The following is a 19768-nucleotide window of genomic DNA, read 5'->3' as shown; positions in this document are numbered from 1 at the left end:
TAAAGATAATTTTTTAAAAATTAAAAAGAAAGTAAAAAAAAAAATCAGAAAAGGAAAAAATGAACTCCAGAAGCAGTGCATTTGTGGGGCTGGAACCAAGCCCATGCAGTAACCTTGGTAGCAATAAAAATAACATAAAATTAGATATATTTCCAATAGAAAGAGATAGCAAGAGAGTTAAAAAGATACCATGGCACCAAAGCTTCCTCCAGTGCTGTGAGGGCCCAACTGGAACCTGACACCTCCAACAAAGCTATCTTACTGTCAGTTAAACCATCCAGTAGAAATCCCAGCTGAGCTTGGGGCAAAGCCACAGGCTCCTTCTGTATATGAATAGGGAGAATTAATCAGAAACCTTTCTCTGTGGTAGCACAAAACCTTTTTATGAAGCCCTTTCTTAGAACTAGAGCAAGATTCTATTACAACTCTTACCTTTTTTTTTTTTTTGCCCCCAGGGTTATCTGTGGGGCTCGGTGCCTACACTACAAATCCCCTGCTCCTGGTGGCCATCTTTTCCCCCCATTGTTGTTATTATTGCTGCTGCTGCTGTTGGATAGGACAGAGAGAAATTGAGAGAGGAGGGGGAAGACAGAGGGGGAGAGAAAGACAGACACCTGCAGACCTGTTTCACTGCTTGTAAAGCAACCCCCATGCAGGTGGGGAGCCAGGGGGATCGAACCAGGATCCTTGTGCAGGTCCTTGCACTTCACACTATGTATGCTTAACCCTGTGTGCTACCAACCAGCCCCCATAATCTTGTCATGTTTTAACAAGAGTAACATGACTTAGAGACATTTTTCCTGGGGCTTATTTACCCATAATGATCAGCTAATCAAAAAGACTGTGTAGATTCTATAAACGGGTTTAGACACAATTGCAAACACAGTAGAAGGAACATCAGTTTTTTTTTTTTTTTTTTTTTTTTTTAGCAACAAAGCTTTGTTTCTAAAAATGAAGTGGGGACTACTGGGCTGCATGTTACAGTTAATTACAGGGGGTAAATGAAGATTCTAGTGCAGTTTTGTTCCAAGAAGTCAAATGACTGTGAATATGCCTTTGCTATACACACCACCACCCTAGTGTAGGGTGGCATGCAGATTCCTAGGCCCTGGGCTGCTTCCTTTGTATCAGAATCTTTGGTTGAGATCTGGGGATCCCGTGACTGCAACAGGCTGTGATTACCAGGCATAGAGGCTTAGGTCTCCAGCTCTGAACTGTAAAACCCTAGCAGTCAGGGACTGGACCTGAGACCTCTGTCACCCCAGACCTTGACCCATGTTTAGGATAAAAGTCAACTGCTTGTCAGAGGAAGGATGGAGTCTTGGAAACAAAAGGGCTTCCAAACGCACCCTAGAAGTGCTGGTACATAACCGGGGTCACCGCTCCCCAACTTCTTTCTAGTCTGCCTTTGGAGCACCTGCTCCATTTCCAGATTATTTTCTTTACAGAATCACTTCTTTGTCTCCAGGATGGGGGAGGGAGAGGTGGCTCACCTTTGCATTTATCAAGCACATCTCCAAATGTGTGAGCTTCTAAGCCACAGGAAACCTGACTGGTAAGACAGCCCTGAGGGAGCATAGAGATGTCTTCCTGTCCGCCTGGCTCTAGGCCTTTCATGTGGACAAGGATGCGGCTAAGAAAGTGAAAAGTATGGGCCCTGGGTCCATACTCCCAGAGGGATGAAGAATTCGGAAAGCTATCAGGGGAGGGGAGGGGATACGGAGATCTGGTGGTGGGGATTGTGTGGAGTTGTAGCCCTCTTATCCTATGGTTTTTGTCATTGTTTCTTTTTTATAAATAAAAATTTAAAATAAGTCATTGCTTGGGAGATAATCAGTGTAATAGCACAGTACTTGTGAGCCTAAAGTCCTGGGTTCAACTCCTGGTGCTGGACATTCCAGAACCAAGCAGTATTCTGGTCTCTTGTATAAATGAATACATATAAATTCTTATTTTATATATAAATTATATATAAAATCTTGTATAAATATATATATATATAAATTAAAGGGTGGTCTTTTTTTCTAATGCTCTGTATTTACTTTTTTGGAAAGAAATCGAGAGGGAATGGTGAGACAGAAAGAGGGAGAGACCGTTGTAGCACTGCTTCACCACTCATGAAACTTCCTTCCAGCAGTTAGGGAACCAGGGTCCTTGAACCAGGGTCCTTGCACATTGTAACATATGCATTCAGTCTAGTGCACCACTGCCCAACCTCCCAGTGGTCTCTTTGAGATGAGAGAAATGTTCTAAAATTTAACTCTAACTTTATTAAGGATCTTTAATCACTCACTTGTCCCAGAAAGGTGCCAGCAGTCACGGAGAGCTAGTTAATATCTGTTCCAAAGGACGTCAGTGCTCTATCAGGCAGTGCATAGAGGGGATTTTTGAATCTATTTTTGAGTAAAATAGCTCACTTGGATACTGCACTGCTTTGCCATGTGCTTGAGCCAGGCTCGAGTCCAACACCACCACACTGAAAGAAGCTTTGGTGCTTTGTTCTCTTTTGCTCTTCCATTTCTGCCTCTATCAGCTAAGTAAGTAAGTATGTTCTATAGAAATGTAAGAAACCAATCATCCCCATCTTAAACACTACTGCAGATCCTGTCTGGGTATTCTTCAGAGCCATTAAAGCAGAATATTAAGGGCCCTCCAGGAATTCAGATTCATGTGGCAACAATAAGACACACGTTAGCAGGAGAATGGTTGTGCACATGTATTCCACATGTGAGTGAAAGGAACCAGTATTTAGTGGGTGATGAGGAATGTAGCCAAAGAATATGTGTAGTCTTTGAAGACCTTGCTTCAAGGCCATGACAAAAATTCATACTGGGTGGGAGCCAAGTAACTCATTAAGAAGCTGACTAGTGGCACACATATTACAGGGAAAAAAGACATGGGTGCAAGCCCCTGGCTCCCACCTGAAGGGGGGGAAGCTTCACAAGTGGTGAAGTAGTGCTACAGGTGCCTCTCTCCCTCTCCATCTGTCCCCTTTCATTGTCTCTTTATCTCCACATACATATATATATACATATATATATATATTGAAAATAGGCATCTGTATATATCTGTATAGCCCTACTTAGCATCCCTGGAGGGAGGGGGGAGGGAGACACTTATGCCTGAGACTCCAGGGTCCCCTATTTAATCCCTTGTACCATGATAAATTAGAGCTAATCGGTGCTTTTGGGGGGAAATGAATTATATCAGAGAGAAAAGTGTTAGGGGTAAGACTGACTTATCCAATCAGGAAGTGGTTAGCTTTAAAATCTGTTCACTCATAAAAGTGAGAGATGGGAAAAATTATCGAAGCTGTATCAGGCACTGTCTCTCAGGTGACTCATTTTATCTTATTTGTCTTTAAGGGCTAAGTATTATAGACATCTTCACAGTCGACATTGCTGGCGTTGGAGATAAAGCAAAATGCCCTAACCATTACTCAGCTCCAAGTGTGTCTACAGAAGTCAGTCAGTCCCTGTGTGTCATGCCAGGACCTTCTGCTAGTCTTGCTCCTTTCTCCCCCCCACAGCATGCTCTAAAATCGCAGATTCTATCTCTGCTTTCAAGCTACCTCTGCTTTGAACTTTTGCTGCACAGTTTTTTTGACTTATAACTTTCCCATACAGAGCCACTCCAAAGGGTGTTTTTTTTTTAATGGGGGGGGGGTATTGCTGCACCCGCTTGTTTTGAGACCATGACAAAAATTCATATTGGGTGGAAGGAAAATAACTCATCAAGAGGCTGAGTGGTGGGCTGGAGGGGCGCCAGCCCTCACCCTCTCTCTTCCGGACTAGCTGGCACATGCTACACAGGCACAGGTCCAACTGCTGGAACTGGCATCACTTCTGCAGCAAGGTGGGAAACTGCAAGAGCCAGGAAGTCAGCACGGTCAGGTGACACACAAGGGGAGGAAGGCTGCTCCCCATAGCACAGAGAAAAGGGCAGCATCACTGCCCAGAGCTGGGGAGCAGGAGCACCAATGTTCTCCTTTCCCTGCAGCAACTTCCCCCCCATCGCTTTGCAGTGTATGTCCCTCCTCCCTACAGTTAGACATTCTGCAAAAGAGGCTCAGTGGACAAGGACAAAATAGAAGTGGATTATCATAAATCCAGAAGTGTCAGAAGAATGCTTGAAACTCAGAAACAGCATGTCCACAAGAGGCAGAGTCCAGATTCCACAAGGGCTGGTTCTGGGTGTAAAGCCACCTGACTGTCACCCCATCCAGGAGTCAGGGAGGCAGATCCAAGTGGATGGCAAGATTTTTTTTTTTTTTTTTTTGCCTCCAGGGTTATCCCTGGGGCTCAGTGCCTGAACTACGAATCCACCGCTCCTATGGCCATTTACTTATTTTTTTATTTTGATAGAAAACTTGAGAAGGGAGTAGAAGATAGAGAGGGGGAGAGATAGATACAAACCTGTAGACCTGCTTCACCACTTATGAAGTGACCCCCCCTCTCTCCACGCAGGTGGGGAGCTGAGGTCTCCAACTGGAATGTTTTCTCGGGTCGGGTCCTTGGGCTTCATACTATGTGTGCGTAAGCTGGTGCACCACCACCTAGTCCCCTGGAAAGAATTTTCTAATAGTGATACTCTTTCATATGGTGGTGGGGGGGTCTAGGGAAGACTTCAAAAATGTGTGTAGCTACAATGAAAAAGAAGTAATGCCAGCATCAATGGAAGATGCTGTGTATATACTATTATTTACTTGTTTATTTATTGCCTCCAGGGTCATTGCTGGGGCTTGGTGCCTGCACTACAAATCCATTGCTCCTGGAGGCTATTTTTTCCCTTTTGTTGCCCTTGTTGTTTGTTATTATTGTTGTTACTGCTGTTATTGTTGTTGGACAGGATGAAGAGAAATTAAGAGAGAATGGGAAGACAGAGAGAGGGAGAGAAAGACACCTGTAAACCTATTTCACCACTTGTGAAGCAACCCCCCCCTTCTGCAGGTGGGGAGCTGGGGGGCTCAAACCGGGATCTTTACAGTGGTCCTTGCACTTTGCGCCATGTGTGCTTAACCTGCTGTGCTACCGCCCAACCCCATACTATTATTTTGAATGGCTTGATTTATGGGAGGAATGGAGAGACCATAGCACCACTGAACTCTGGCTTATGTGGTGGTGGGGCTCAAGCATGCAAGTCCTGTGCTCCCCGGCCCTTATACAGCTTTCAAACTCTTGTGATTTGACTATTTGCAGATATGATTTGTTGAAGTGGAAGATTATGACCATGCACTGAAACAAACAACGAAGTCAAATCATATGCTTAAGGAAATAAATAAGGGGACTGTAAGATTGCAACATGTAGGAGGCCATCTGTAGAGGTTACAGATATCACCCAGAAGCAGGATGCTGCCGAGGCGTGCCAACCACAGAAACACAGGTCTTCTCAGCCCATACTAAGATGCCTTGATCATTTCCCCTTGGCGGTTCCTCATAAATATCTGGGGCCCCAATTAAGGGAGACAAAAGATATGAATTCCACTGAGTGCAGTGAGAATGAGAAGAATGTAACTCGCTTCCTGCCAAACATGGGTTATTCTTTCTTTGCACAGATGTGATATTCACAAAACAAATGAGGAACTGGCATTTCTGTTGGCCTTCTGCAGATGAGATCTTCAATGGTGACAAGTGACAGTCCCTGTCCCATTGGTGCCTTGAGATAACCTGTACTTCCTCTCACTAAGGTTCAGGCTATCCCCCACTCCTACCCCAGGACCTTTGCACTGCTCCCAACTAATGCCACCTGCAAAACACACTTCAAATTCCTCCATCAAGAGGGAGGGAGGGGGACAAGGACTTGCATTTTATGCCATAACTTTCTTAGGAACATCAAAATTTGCTGCTGGGTTTGGGGCAGAAGCATTTTGAGTAAAAGAGCCAGTGGTTTTTAATCCCTTGGAGATTTGCGTAAAAACGGTTTGGCCGGATCATGTCGTGATCCCATTTCCTCCACAGTGGGAGTTGAGCAGAAGGAGTCTAAGTGGCTTTTTCATCCATCATGCCCAAGTTAACAGTTAACTCTGCCCAAGTCAGAGTGGGCAGGTAGGGATGGAAACAGAGTGTTAAAGAGGTGAGGGGAGTTTCCTGGGCTGCATTCCAGGGGCTTGCTTGCTCTCACACAGCAGGTGTACAGGCTGAGTCAGCCCAGAGAGCAGAAGGGGCATCAGGCTACATAAATATACATGTCATCAGCCCTTCTGGAAAGACAGCACCCAAATGGGTGGGCTGATTTCCTGGGTGTTCTGACTTTAAGACAGGATGGAGGCAAAAGCTCTAAGATAGCTAGAGGAGCAGAGCCCTGCCTTACTCCTCTGGGTAAGAAGGAAGACCTGGAAACTTCCTTTGTCCTGGTAGGAGAACCTGAGAGGACGCAGCACCAGAGGCACTTGGGCAGGAGGCTGCCCTGGAAAGGCACTGCCTGCAGGGGGGGAGCCAGTGGGTGGCTGAGTTTCTTTGCCTTGAAGGAACCCACAAGTTAAGGATAAACAGAGGGGCCCTAGAGGACTGGGATTGTGCAATGGACTGAGAGTTTCGGAGAGGCCAAGCCCATCCTTGGTGAATTGGTGGAACCGCCCAAGGGAGGGAGAACATTGTATAATCTCTTTTGAGTTGTGTTTAGAGTTTGGCTTTTGTTCCTTTGCTACCTTCAATCTGGAGCTGACGTGTTACTCTTTTCTTTCTTCTTGAAGTTGGCAGGTAGCCTCCTATCTATAACCAGGGATGGAATTCAGCTGGAGCGAGCCATCCCTAAGGGTCCACCACCAAAGATGGAAAAAAAAGGATCCAGTGACATGGATGACCTGAAGTCTTTGTCATGTCCACTTCCCATCGGGCTGCTAGGGTGGGAGGGGACACTGAAGGAGGAAAGTGGTTTTGGAAAAGGACTTAGAGGGCTACCCAGGCCCCAGCATTCCATGCTAACTTGCTTCCTGACTCATTTAGGCTAGGTGGTAGGTTGTTAATATCTTTAGACCGTTCTTGCATTTATAGACTCATTAGCACAAGCTTTTTTCAGATGTACCATTTGTAACACACTCTCTAAGAAAGAGATTCTTGTGTGGAAAACAAAACCCAAAGCAAGTGAATGATGAATGAATTTAAGTGTGTGTTATATGCTGAGCACCCAGTGTTGGTTTCCAGAAAATATCTCCAGAAAAAAAAAAAAAAGACCTGAGTCTCTACTCAATCTCCATCCAAGGCACAAGAACTATGCAACTTGGAGATCTTCCTCTTGAGACTAGAGTTGGGGTGGGGGGCAAAGGCCAAGTCTGAGGGGAGAGGAGAGTTTGCCAACCCCTGTGCAGCTAACAGATCCACAGGCAACTTCTGACTCCTACCTTAACTTAGCTACAGTGGTTTCCTAGAATTCATAGGGGACATGCTTTCAGAACCCTAGAAACACTGACATGAAGACCCTGAGAGTCACTCACTTCTCAGTATTCACAGCTTCAGCACCATCCGGTTCGAGCCTGGTTGAACCTGTGAATGTGGAACCTGTGGACATAGAGAGCCAGCTATATTGTACTGAAGAAAAAAAAATCCACTAACAAGTGGAGGTGTGCAGTTAAGACCCACCGTGTGCAGAGACTAACTGTACTTTCTATGGGGTGCAGAAGAAGGAACCCAAGGCCATGCATGGGTGCTATACAGCTGCTGACTGGCCTCCCTGGCCCAGCTGTCTATTATTTTTGAGAAAGAGAAGAAACACCACAGCATAGTCATTATCCATGGAGCTCCCCTACACACACACACCCCATGCCACTCAGGGTGCTCAAACCCAGAGCCAACTTGTGGTTTACTAGAGGAATTCTCTTTCAGACCCGCAGTGCCCTCCCTCTCTCTCTCTCTCTCTCTCTCTCTCTCTCTCTCTCTCTCTCTCTGTGTGTGTGTGTGTGTGTGTGTGTTGACATACTGTCATTGCCAAGGCTTCTTTACCTCAAGCCATCTTTGCCAGACAGAAACAGAGCTACAAAGGGACAGACTGAAAGACACCACAACACTGCAGCTTCCTTCAGTGTGGTGGGAGCCAGGGAGCCAGGCTTGAACCTGGGTTGTGTGCATGACAGAGCAAGTGCACTATTCAGGTGAGCTATCTCCAGGGTTTTCCACTGTATATTTTTAATGCTTGCATTTCTAGAAAAAACAAGGCTGGGGGTGGGGCAGCAGTGCACTTGGTTAAGCGCACATATTACCGTGCACAAAGACCCAGATTCGAGCCCCCACTCACTCCCCACCTGCAGGGGGCGCTTCATTAGTGGTGAAGTATAGTAGGTGTGACTTAGAAAGAGCAGGCAGGACCACAGATAAAATGGGCAAATAGATATACAGATATAGATATATGACTATACATATATACATATATACATACACACACACACACACACACATATATATATGACACCAAGTTGCAGATGCTACCATGATGCCAACCTGACTTCTCTGGGCAGACAACCTCACCAATGAGTCCTGGAACCCCACCTCCCCAGAGCCCTGGCCCACGAAGGAAAGACAGAAACAGGCTGGGAGTATGGATTGACCTGCCAATGCCCATGTCCAGTGAAGAAGCAATTACAGAAGCCAGACCTTCTACCTTCTGCACCCCATAATGATCCTGGGTTCATGCTCCCCGAGGGATAAAGACTAGGAAATTTTTCAAGGGAGGGGATAGGATATGGAGCTCTGGTGGTTCGAATTGTATGGAATTGTACCCCTCTTACCCTGTGGTCTTGCCAATATTTTTTATTTTATAAATAAATTAAAAAAAAAAGAATAGTCAACCCATATCTGTGATCCTGGAAGAACTACTGCAGTTTCCAATGAAGGGAATGGGGACACAGAACTCTGGTGCTGGGAAAGGTGTGGAATTATACCCTTGTTACCTTATAATTTTGCAAATCAATATTAAGTCAATAATTTTTAAAAAAAGCTCTGGAGCTGGATGGTGGTGATGACCAGAAAACATTATGAATGTAGTTAATACCACTAGACAAGATGTTCTTCAGGGAGTCAGGCAGTAGTAGTGCAGCAGGTTAAGCACATGTGGCACAAAGTGCAAGGACCAGCGTAAGGATCCTGGTTCGAGCCCCCGGCTCTCCATCTGCAGGGGAGTTGCTTCACAGGTGGTGAAGCAGGTCTGCAGGTGTCTATCTTTCTCTCCCCCTCTCTGTATTCCCCTCCGCTCTCCATTTCTCTCTGTCCTATCCAACAATGATGACAACATAATAACTACAACAACAACAACAAAAAGATGCTCTTCAGTGGTTAAGGTATATTTCACATTATGTGGGTTTTACCACTGTGAAAAAAAAGAAAAGAAAAGAAAAACAAGAAGTAAGCATCCCAGGACTTAAAGATTCATCATCAAGATGTTTGCCTTACAACAGGGGCTAATGATGAGAGGCAGCAGGTGTGCTGTTTTCTGCCAGACACTAAGCCAGGCTGAGTCAGGAGCTGTCATGTGGCCACGTGCCTGTCACACAGGACATTTCTAACTCACACACCCAGCTGGTGTGAATGGCATCACTCCTGGGTGGGTCTTGACCCTGTTTGACTCCTCCCAAAAGCTTTAGCTCTGAAAGCAATGTGTGAAAAGGGCCCGAAAAAGGGCCCGAACCTTGCACTGCATGGTTCTTTCTGCCTTCCCGGGACCCTGAGCCAGTGTGGTAAGAGGCCATGCAGCCATAGTGAACCCTGACACACTCAGGACTCCAGGGAGAAGCTGGGGCCAGCAGATGTTTCTTTGAAATGACATGTTCTTGCATCTGCTTTGATTTTAGAGCCTCCTTCCCACAGCTGTTAAAGTCGGTCTGAAAGTAATCACCCCCCCACTCCCCCCCAACATACACACAGTTCCTTGTGTGGACTGAAGAGGACAGATGTTTTGATCCTCATCTTCTGTGTTCAGTATCTTTCTGTCTCATCCTCCAGCTCTGAGAAATAGTGCTGGGATTTTACTATGGGTTTTAAAGGAAATTCTCCTTTGTATCCAACTTGACAGGTTCTAGATCAAACCTAGGAACCCTCAAGGGAACACTGTTAAATCCCATCAGAGGGAAGGTCTCTGGGATTTGGGGCAGGGAGGAGTGACATTCAGGGGGCAGATGGAGAGCACCCACTACACTTGATGCAATGTCTGAGTCCAAACCCAGGGTCATACACAGGTGCAATACTGTTGAGCCATCTCTCTGGTTCCATTTTTTAAAATTATCTTTATTAATTTATTGGATAGAGAGAGCCAGAAATTGAGAGGAAGGGGGAGGCAGAGAGGGAGGGAGACAGAGAGACACCTGCAGCCCTGCTTCACTTGTGAAGCTTTCCCCCTGCAGGTAGGGACCAGGGGCGTGAACCCAGGTCCTTGTACATTGTAACATGAGCACTCAACCTGGTGTGTCACCACACCCTTGTTTCATTTTTAGGATATTTTAATCAGAGAAAAAGAGAAATATAACGGCCCATTCTACCATTTATACAGTTCCACCCATTCTTGTCTTTGATACTCCCATGTGATGCCAGGGATCAAACTTCTGACCTGCTCTACCTTGAGTCACTTCCGTTCTACTCCCTGGTCTCTACACAACACATGGAGGCTTGTGCTATCCTGCTGGACTGCTAGTGCCAACCCCCCCCAGCCTCACTCCAGTTAGTGACAGCTTGTGTGGCGCCATCTCAGGGACCTCAGAAATCTCACTACCCTCCCTGGGTGACCCTCCCCCTCTGTCCGTTCTTTGTAATATAAACTGAGGGAAAAGTCAGACAGTAAAGGCCTGGGGGTGGCGCACCTGTTACAATGTGCAAGGACCTGGGTTCAAGTCCCCAGTCTCCACCTACAGAGGGAAAGCTTCACAAAGGTAAAGCAAGGGTGCAGGTGTTTCTCTGTCTCTCTCCCTTATCACCCCCTCCTCAGTTTCTCTTTGTTCTGTCAAAAATAAAAGAATTTTTTAAAAAGTCACAGTAGAAAATGAACCACATAAGGCAAACAGTCCCATGACCTTGCAGCCAATAGCTGGATCTAGTTCCCAAGTATTTTCATTTCCCCTGCTGGGTTCTCACCAGCAGCTGCACCTCAGTGTCTTCTCTTCCCCTCAGCCCTGTTAACTAATCACCTGTTTTCTGTCTTTACAGATTTACCTACTGGGATAATTATCTCAGTGGTGTCAGACACAGTGTGGCTTTTTGTGTTTCACTATTTGTCAAGCACCCCCCCCCCGCCACCGCAGGTGGGGACTGGGACCTTGAACCCAGGTCTTCATGAACTTTGTTTCTTGTGTGTGCTGTGCTTGTCCTCTCGGCCTCTGCAGGTGCTGTCCCTCTTGCTGCAACATCCTTCCCCTGGGTAAGAGGCAAGTGCACTGACAACACTTCTAGCACTACCTCACACATCCAATTAGCTCACCAGGTCCGAGACAGAGCTGGCGCCTGACCCCTCGGCATTTCCTGGACAGAGAGGCACCACAAGGTTTGGGGGGGGGGATTAAGAAGGTTTATGCTGAACCTGGCTAAGAAATCCCAATTAGGGGCCTCTGAAACACACGCTGCTGGGAAGTGTGAATGTGGTCAGTGGCTTTGGGGCTTTGGTGTGTTTGAAGGTGTGAAGACAGGCTGCAGGACCAGTCAGTCAGTCACCTTCCTGGCTCAGGAGTCCTGACTCAGCCCCGCTCAGTACACATCCTCCACCCTGAAATGTGGGACAGTCTTTACTTCTGTCAGGATCAGTCACTGCTCCAACTTGACTGGGAAGTGAGGGGCAGCAGCTGTTCTGAGCTCTGGCCTTATGATTCCACCTCTCACTCAAAGGGGAGCGGGGCTCAGCCACAGAAGGGAGAGCTGGAAGCAGCACCGGGTCTGAGGTGAGAGTGTCACACCTGAACTTGAGAGGCTCAGTTGGGCCAGCCACAGAAAGCTCTGGCTCACACAGGATGTGGCTTTCTGAGGGTGGGGAAGTCCATGTCTCCATCTTTCAGCCCACCTTCCTTTTCTTCAATTCTGAGTTTCTGTTGAGTCTGTACACACCCATATGTACACACTCAAGGGCGCACGCGTGCAAGCAAGCCAATGCACACAATGGCAATCATGCAATTCCACACATGTCCACAAGAGCGCGCAAGTTCACATATACAGACTGACAACACATCTATGTGTGCCTGACACTCTTCTGACTTGTAAAAATAGTCAAATATAACCCTTCCTAATGAATAGCTCCTAAAAGCCCCCTTTTAAAAACTTTTCATGAAACTGGGACCTCACTCAGTTTCACTGCTTAAGGACCTTTTTTTTTTTTTTTTTTTTTTTTTCGTTCACACAGAAATAGAGACAGAGAGAAGGAGAAACATAGTAGCCCTGAAGTTTTCTACATTTGCAGTGCTGAGGTTTGAAGTTAGGTCACATACAGGGCAATTCAGGCACCCTACCCAGTGAGCTATCTCACTGCCCCTTCGCTGAAATACAGTCGTGTTTTATTCCTTAAAAAAAGTAACTCCTGAGCTGGGGAGACAGCATACTGGTTATGCAAAAACACTTTAATGCCTGGGGCTCTAAGGTCCCTGGTTCAACCCAGCAGTGCTCTGGTCTCTCACTCTTTCATTAAAAGAAATCATTAAAACAAAGCAAAACAAAACTCATTGACTGCTCTTTCCTATTCTCTACCATTCCTGTAGAAATTGCCCTCTAAATGTAAATTCCTAATGAGATTAGTCATCTGCTTCGACATATATATTACTTCCACACCTGAAGAAAGACAGGAAGAGACTCCTGTGTGTTTCTGAGGAAAGTGGTAACCACCCACACACATACTTACCTCCAGGACTTTCCCTGTGATGAACTGCTGGCAGGCTTCACACTTCACCCCGAAGAGCCCTTGGTAATCCTTCTCACAGTATGGAGTGCCGTCCCTGCAAGACAAGAGACAGTGCAGCTCCTGAGCTAAGGCCTTGAGCAGGGAAGACCCAGCACCACAACCTCTGGGCCTTTCCTCACAGCATCACAGCAGAAGGCAGCTCTCTCCCACCATCACTCACACAGCTTGGAGATCTGAGGAAATCTGATCGGAAGCCAGGCCATCCAGACAGAGCACTGTAGACTTCAGGCCTCACTGAAGTAACAGCCAGCTTACCACGTGATCACCACAGCTGGCTCCTCCATGGTCTGGAGCCTAACTAGCACAACCTGGCAGTGTTTCTTTCCACACCAGCCTAGATGGGTTTCAGATGTAGACAGAGTGTTTCTCTGAGGAAGAAGTCCTCAAGTCTTATCTCACCATCCACCCCCACATTCTACTCCCTTTAGCTGACATGCCAGAAGTTCCCAAAAGAGTTGAGACAACATCTTCTCAGCCTTCAGGAGGCTGTAGTATGCCCGGGGCCGTCTCCTCCATTTATATCATTCTCCATGATGTGGAAAACCTCAATAGCCCAGTTATGAATCTCTCACCCGCCCACTGGGCAGAACTTCTCTCTTTTGACTTTGAATGTGTAACAGAACCACCTGTGGAGATGCTGCCTTTCTGACACAGGTGTTTCAACTTCTCCTCAGATGAATGGACTTAGATTTGGGGAGCGGGGGCTATGGTGTGTGTGTGTGTGTGTGTGTGTGTGTGTGTGTTCCTAAATTTATCTAATTTTTTTACCTGCTTGGTCTTTATTCCTGCTTGATTATACTGCCCCTAGTGCCTAGTGAGCACTTTCCTTTTTCTCCTAGAGGGTGAGTGACAGAAAGTGAGCACAAGAGACCACAGCACTGTTCCACTGCTAATGAAGATTTCCCTTTGTGTGGTAGCACTCCTGTGTGGTGGGCAGAAGCTCGAACTTGAGTCCTTGTGCATTGTATAAACACTAACGGGTAAACTATCTCCTGGCATCCTGATTTAATTTTCTTGAATGGGTGATACAGTCACTGCTTGTGGATGATTAAAAAAAATTTTTTTTCCAGATATTACAGAGAGGGATAGGGAGGAGGGGTAGAAACACCACAGCACTGTTTCACAGTTTATGGAGCTTGGTCGAGCATTTTTTCAAGCATGAAATAATAGAGGAAAATGACTTCTCATGGCCTCTAAACACACCATGTTTACTCTTTCCTCCTTGCCTCAAGAGGAACCACTTTCTCTGGGCTACATTGAAAAAAACTAGACATGCCACTTACTCTAGCTGTGCTCCCATAACACCCAGGCTCCCTTGTACATTGGTCCCATGGGCTCAGAGTATATACCTGTGTGTTTCAAGTGTGTGGGGGTGGCATAGAAGGTGAGGACGTACTACAAAAATGTTCCAGATCTGCAGGTGGATGGAGACTGAATGGTTCCACGTTGCGGATGAGGGTGGGGGTGGGGGAAGTTAGCTAAAATAAACCCACTAAATGTTTAACTGGTGACAACAGAGAGCACAGCAGTATTGCTGTGTTGTTCATTGTTAAATTAGATGGTACAGAATGTTTCATTACATTTACAGTAGGCAGGGCCAGGAAATGCTAGTTCACCTGGTAGAGTGTACGCACTGGTCTAGCTTCCTGTGCTTGAGGCCCTGGGCTAAAGCCCCAGCCTCACATGGAAACACCAAGGACAGCACCGGGGAGCTCACTGGATGGTGGGGCAGTGTTAGAGTGTCTCTCCTCTCTGTGTCTATTACTTTCTCCTCACTCCCTCTCTTTCTCACTCAGAAAAATAATGAATCACACACCAGGTTAAGCACACATAGTACAAAGCACAAGGACCTGCTTAAGGATCATGGTTGGAGCCCCCAGCTCCCCAGCTGCAGGGAAAATGCTTCACAAGTAATGAAGCAGGTACAGGTGTCTCTTTTCCTCTCTCCCTCTCTATCTTCCCCTCTCTTCTCAATTTCTCTCTGTCCTACCCAATAAAAGGGGGGAGGGGGATGAATTCATAGTGCCAGTATTGAGCCCCACTGATAATCCTAGAGGAGAAAAAAAATGCCCTGGGAAAGCTACTGGGGGAAGCTACCATGCGTGAGGCCCCGCATTCAATCCCCAGCCCAGCCTAAGAAGACAGATGCAAATAATTTACAGTAGGCACGTTATGGCAGAGACTACAGAAGAAAATCCTTTGTGAAATGAAAGCAAAGATTTTATACTGGTGGTGGGGTGTGAATGTCCCCTGTGCGGAGCCCTGAGGAAGAAGCCCGACCCCAGTCAGCCCCGGGCCCAGCCTTACTTGCTGATATACTCTCCTGTGAGCACCTTCCCACACGACTTGCACTTGAAGCACCCCAAGTGCCACTGCTTCTCCAGTGCCAGCAGGGCCTGTCCATTCTTGATGTCCCTTCCGCAGCCAGCACAATCTGGAAAAGAAAAAAAAAAGCAATGGGCAGCGGTTACCACACGTTTGTTAGTTTTGCTGAATCCAGGTTGGCAGGCAAACTCTGAATCCCCTATCCACCCCGCCACGCTCCCGAGTCACAGGAGCACTAGTGCGATCTGCTCTCTCTCTCTCTGCATGCTTGGCTCCAGTGGGTTGGCACAGAGACTCCAGGGATCTCAGTGGATCCAGGGGGATGAGTGGTCCTCATCTGTTTATTTCCTTTGGGGGTTACTCAAACGCACTCGGTGCTCTGGCTGGCCCAGAGTATTTAATTATTATGTCTCCGCTGTGGTTTGAAGGAAGCTCGCATGGGCCTTTGGGAATTGAGGGCACACACATGGGCAGCTGAGCTCCTCGCACTAGCTGCCTGGCCCAGCACTTTCTCTGTGATTCCTGGACTGCTGCCCATAAATCTCACTTCTGTAAACAGGACTCAACTTCCTTATCAACCCAAACCAGATTTTCCAGGATTTGTGATCCTCAGCAAGCTGGCTCTTAATCCCTTCACTTTAAATTCTCCTTGGCGGGCTCTTGGGAAACAGATGACGGACAAAGTCTTTCTTCACAGTGATGTGTGGAGGTCCCCAGAATGAGCTGTGTTCTGAGTCCCTATTGGTTAGTTACAAGACCCAGGCCAACTCTCTTCCATCTAAACCTTGCCTTCCTCAGAGAAGCAGGGCCCAATCTCTGATGAGGATTCCATGAGCGAGTTTAGCACAGTGCTTGGCACATAGGAAGTGGTTCTGTAAACAGCTGTGACTATTATAGCTACTGTTATTACTCTGATTATTATTAATTTATTATTATTTATATTATTAATTATTATTAATAATTTACTGTTAAGGAAGTTGAGTACTTAAAAGAGCCCAGAGCCTGGGCAGTGGTGCACCCCTTGGCCCCCACCTGTAGAGGAAGTTTCATGAGTAGTGAAGCAGTGTTACAAGTGTCTCTCTTTCTCTCTCCATCTCTAGTTCTCCCTTTCCTCTCAATTTCCCTCTATCAAAAACAGAAAAGAAGAAAAATGGCCATCAGGAGTAGAGGATTTGTCATGCAGGGACCAAGCCTCAATGATAACCCTGGTGGAAATTAATTATAAATAACAAGCAACAACAACAACAACAACAACAAAATAAATAACAAGCAACAACAACAACACAGAAGTAGGGCCAGAGGGTGATTCACCCAGTAGAGTGTGCACATTATCATAAGCAAGGATCAGGGTTCAAGTCTCTGGTCCTCAATGTAAGGGGGAAGCTTCAGAGAGCTAGAATAATCTTCAGGTATCTCCGTCTCTCTCTTTCTGTCTCTCTCTGTCTCTCTCTCTCTGTCTCTCTGTCTCTCTGTCTCTCTCTCTATATATATATATCTGCTCTATCTCTTCCTTTCCCTCCTTTTCTCCTTTCCCTCCCTCCATGCCTATAAGAAAAAAAGGAGAAAAAAAATGGCTGATAGTAACAGTGGCATCATGAAAGCATGGAGCTCCAGCGATAACCCTGGTGACAAAAATAATAAATTAGGACAAAAGAAAATAACCCAGGAGAAGGGGGGGGGGGCCGGGTGATAGCAGTGCATCTGGCTAAGTGAACACAAGGGCCTGGTCTACGTTCCTAGTTCCCACCTGCAGTGGAGAAAGTTTCAAGAGGGGTGAGACAATGCTGCAGGTCTCTGTGTGTGTGTGTGTGTCGCTCTTTCTATCTCTCCCCTTCTCTATCTCCCCCTTCCTTCTCGTTTCCCTCTGTCTCTACCTAAAACACATAAATAGTAAGTAAGTAATTAAAAAAATAATAACCCAGGAGAATGTCAATTGGCATGAACATTTCAGGATGAACATAAGTGGTTGCAGACACTGTGCTTGAGAAAAAGAACGAGAGTAAAGGGCGTGTGCGTGCGAGTGTGCAAGCGTGGTGATGTCGCAGACGATCACACACAACACTCACGGCAGAGAGCCACGCACAGGCCACTGATTCAGAGGACACTGTGGCAGACGACAGAGACAAGGCCCCTGGGTAAACAAAGTGACTAACCGCTCCTCTTCTGACCACATCCTGGACTTCTGCTCTTTCATTAATGATAGCTCTCGCCTAACTTTAATTGTCTCACCTGTTAGAAGAACTTAGAGACCCAGTCACAAGCCTGTTTATACTTCTGGAGACAGCAATCAACCAAAAAGTGCCCCCACTCCCTTCAGCAACTCCTAAAACCACCCGACACAACCTCAAATGACACAGCGAAAGTTCCTCCAAACAACATCCAGAAATGGCTCAAAGTCCCTCTGGTTTCCTTCCCTGCTTCTGTGTGTTAGAGAAACCAGACTTTGCTCCTTTGTTTTTGGACGACAGATAGGTTTCTGGTAATCTGTGGTCGGAGGATCCCTAGGAATCACATGGCTAAAATTTCCTTCCACAAGTAAATTGGTAAAAGGGGACCAGGTGGTGTGGGTGGCACACGTGGTAGAATGAACACATTATGCGAGATGAACTGGGTTCAAGTCCCTGGTCCTCATCTGCAGGGAGGAACTTCTCTCTTACCCTCACTATCTAGACCACAAAAAAGGCTGCTGGGAATGGTGGGGTTAGGCAGTCACCAAGCTTCAGAAATAACTCTGGTAGCAAGAGAAATAATTTTTTTTTTCCTCCTCCAGGGTTATGGCTGGGCTCGGTGCCTGCACCATGAATCCACCGCTCCTGGAGGCCATTTTTTCCCCCTTTTGTTGCCCTTGTTGTAGTTTCGTTGTGGTTATTATTATTGCCCTTGTTGATGCAATTCGTTGTTGGATAGGACAGAGAGAAATGGAGAGAGGAGGGGAAGACAGAGAAGGGGAGAGAAAGATAGACATCTGCAGACCTGCTTCACTGCCTGTGAAGCGACTCCCCTGCAGGTGGGGAGCCGGGGGCTCGAACTGGGATCCTTACGCCAGTCCCTGCGCTTTGCGCCACATGCGCTTAACCCACTGCGCCACCGCCCGACCCCCCAAGAGAAATAAATTTGACAAACATGTATGAGTGTGTACATGCATGGGTGTATTTGCTGAAGGATATATATATATATATTATATAATATATATTTAATTTTATTTTTTCATTTAGAGACCAGAATACTACTGAGCAATTTATGGAATGTTCTATTTTGCCTTTGTCTTTCCTCTTCCTATGTGATAGCCAGGGCTGAATCCAACATCTCATATTTGTAAGGTATGTGCTCTGTCCTGATCCCCTCTCTCCACCAAGTATTTTTTAAACCAAACCAAACCAAACCAAACCAAACCAAACCAAACCAAACCAAACCAACCCCCCCTGAAAATAGCCTACATAGCCATCAGAGAGGGACTAGCTAAATTATGCCATGCTCAGTAATGGAGTACTATGGGCAGTGATGTAATACTGCAAACAAAAAGAATGAGGTCGATTTGTTTGCTGACAGAGGAAGAGATCCAAAACAGATTGCTCTAAAAAACAAGCTGTAGGGGTCAGGCAGTAGTGCAATGGGTTAAGCGCATAAAATATGAAACGCAAGGTCTGGCGCAAGGATCCCGGTTCAAACCCCTACTCCCCACCTGCAGGGGGGACATTACACAAGTGGTAAAGCAGGTCTGCAGGTGTCTATCTTTCTCTCCCCCTCTCTACCTTCCCCTCCCCTCTCAATTTCTCTCTGTCCTATCCAATAAAGTGGAAAAAAATACTGTAAACTGACCACAGACATACACCTGCGCCCGCACTGTTGTAGAAGGTTAACAAAATAACTCACTTGGATACTGTTACTTTGCCATGTGCATGACCCAGATTCAAGCCAGCCCCCAGCCCCTGGCCCCACAGCACTGAAGGAAGCTATGGTGCTGTGGTCTCTTTTACTCTTTCTTTCTGTTTCCCTTAAATAAACAAACAAGTTGTACAGTAGCATGCATGAGTCCATTTTCTGAAGAATATTTAGAAATGGCTGCATGCGTTTGTACATACATGTATGTATGAGTAGAATGTTTCCTGGATAAAATGAAAGAAACTCTTAAGACTTCCCTCTCTGAAAACGGACTTATATTTTACTCCCCATTCTCTGTGTTCTTGGAATCCTATTATTATTATTATTATTTACCATGAGAATATAAAGCAAAAGGGCTAGCCTATTTACAAAATTAGGCAAGGTCTCATATCTGATAGCTTAACATAAAGGTAAAAGTGTAAGATCATGATATTTATTTATTTTTTCTTTTAAAAAAGATTTTATTTATTTATTCATGAAAAAATAGGATGAGAGAGAGAGAGAGAGAGAACCAGATATCACTCTGGTACATGTACTGCTGGGGATTGAACTCAGGTCCTCACCCTTGAGACTCTAATACTTCATCCACTGTGCCACTTGCCAGACCACGAACATGATATTTATTTATCTTTATTTAGAAGCACAAGTTTAGGAGCACAGTATGCATTTAAGAACTGACAATTTTAATCCAAACTGAACTAAGAAT

General features: G+C 46.0%; 1 protein-coding gene across 24 annotated transcripts in view; it reads right to left on the bottom strand.

Annotated features, from left to right (window-relative positions):
• Window positions 1-19768, bottom strand: part of ABLIM1 (actin binding LIM protein 1) — a 366517-nt gene that overhangs the window by 109955 nt on the left and 236794 nt on the right. For all 24 annotated transcript variants that reach the window (XR_009544647.1, XR_009544653.1, XR_009544643.1 and 21 more), the window contains exons 5-6: window positions 15163-15289; window positions 12796-12889 (exon numbers count right to left, since the gene is read on the bottom strand). Coding sequence is in view for 1 of the 24 variants with exons in the window: in XM_060171227.1 (XP_060027210.1) it covers window positions 12796-12889; window positions 15163-15289 (221 nt within the window). In the remaining 23 variants the exon portion in view is untranslated. The remainder of the gene's footprint in view (window positions 1-12795; window positions 12890-15162; window positions 15290-19768) is intronic.

Source organism: Erinaceus europaeus, chromosome 14 (genome assembly GCF_950295315.1).
Source record: "Erinaceus europaeus chromosome 14, mEriEur2.1, whole genome shotgun sequence".
NCBI classification, from domain to species: Eukaryota; Metazoa; Chordata; class Mammalia; order Eulipotyphla; family Erinaceidae; genus Erinaceus; species Erinaceus europaeus.
The sequence above is the reverse complement of the archived record's forward strand: the minus strand, read 5'-3'. Positions and strand labels throughout refer to the sequence as shown.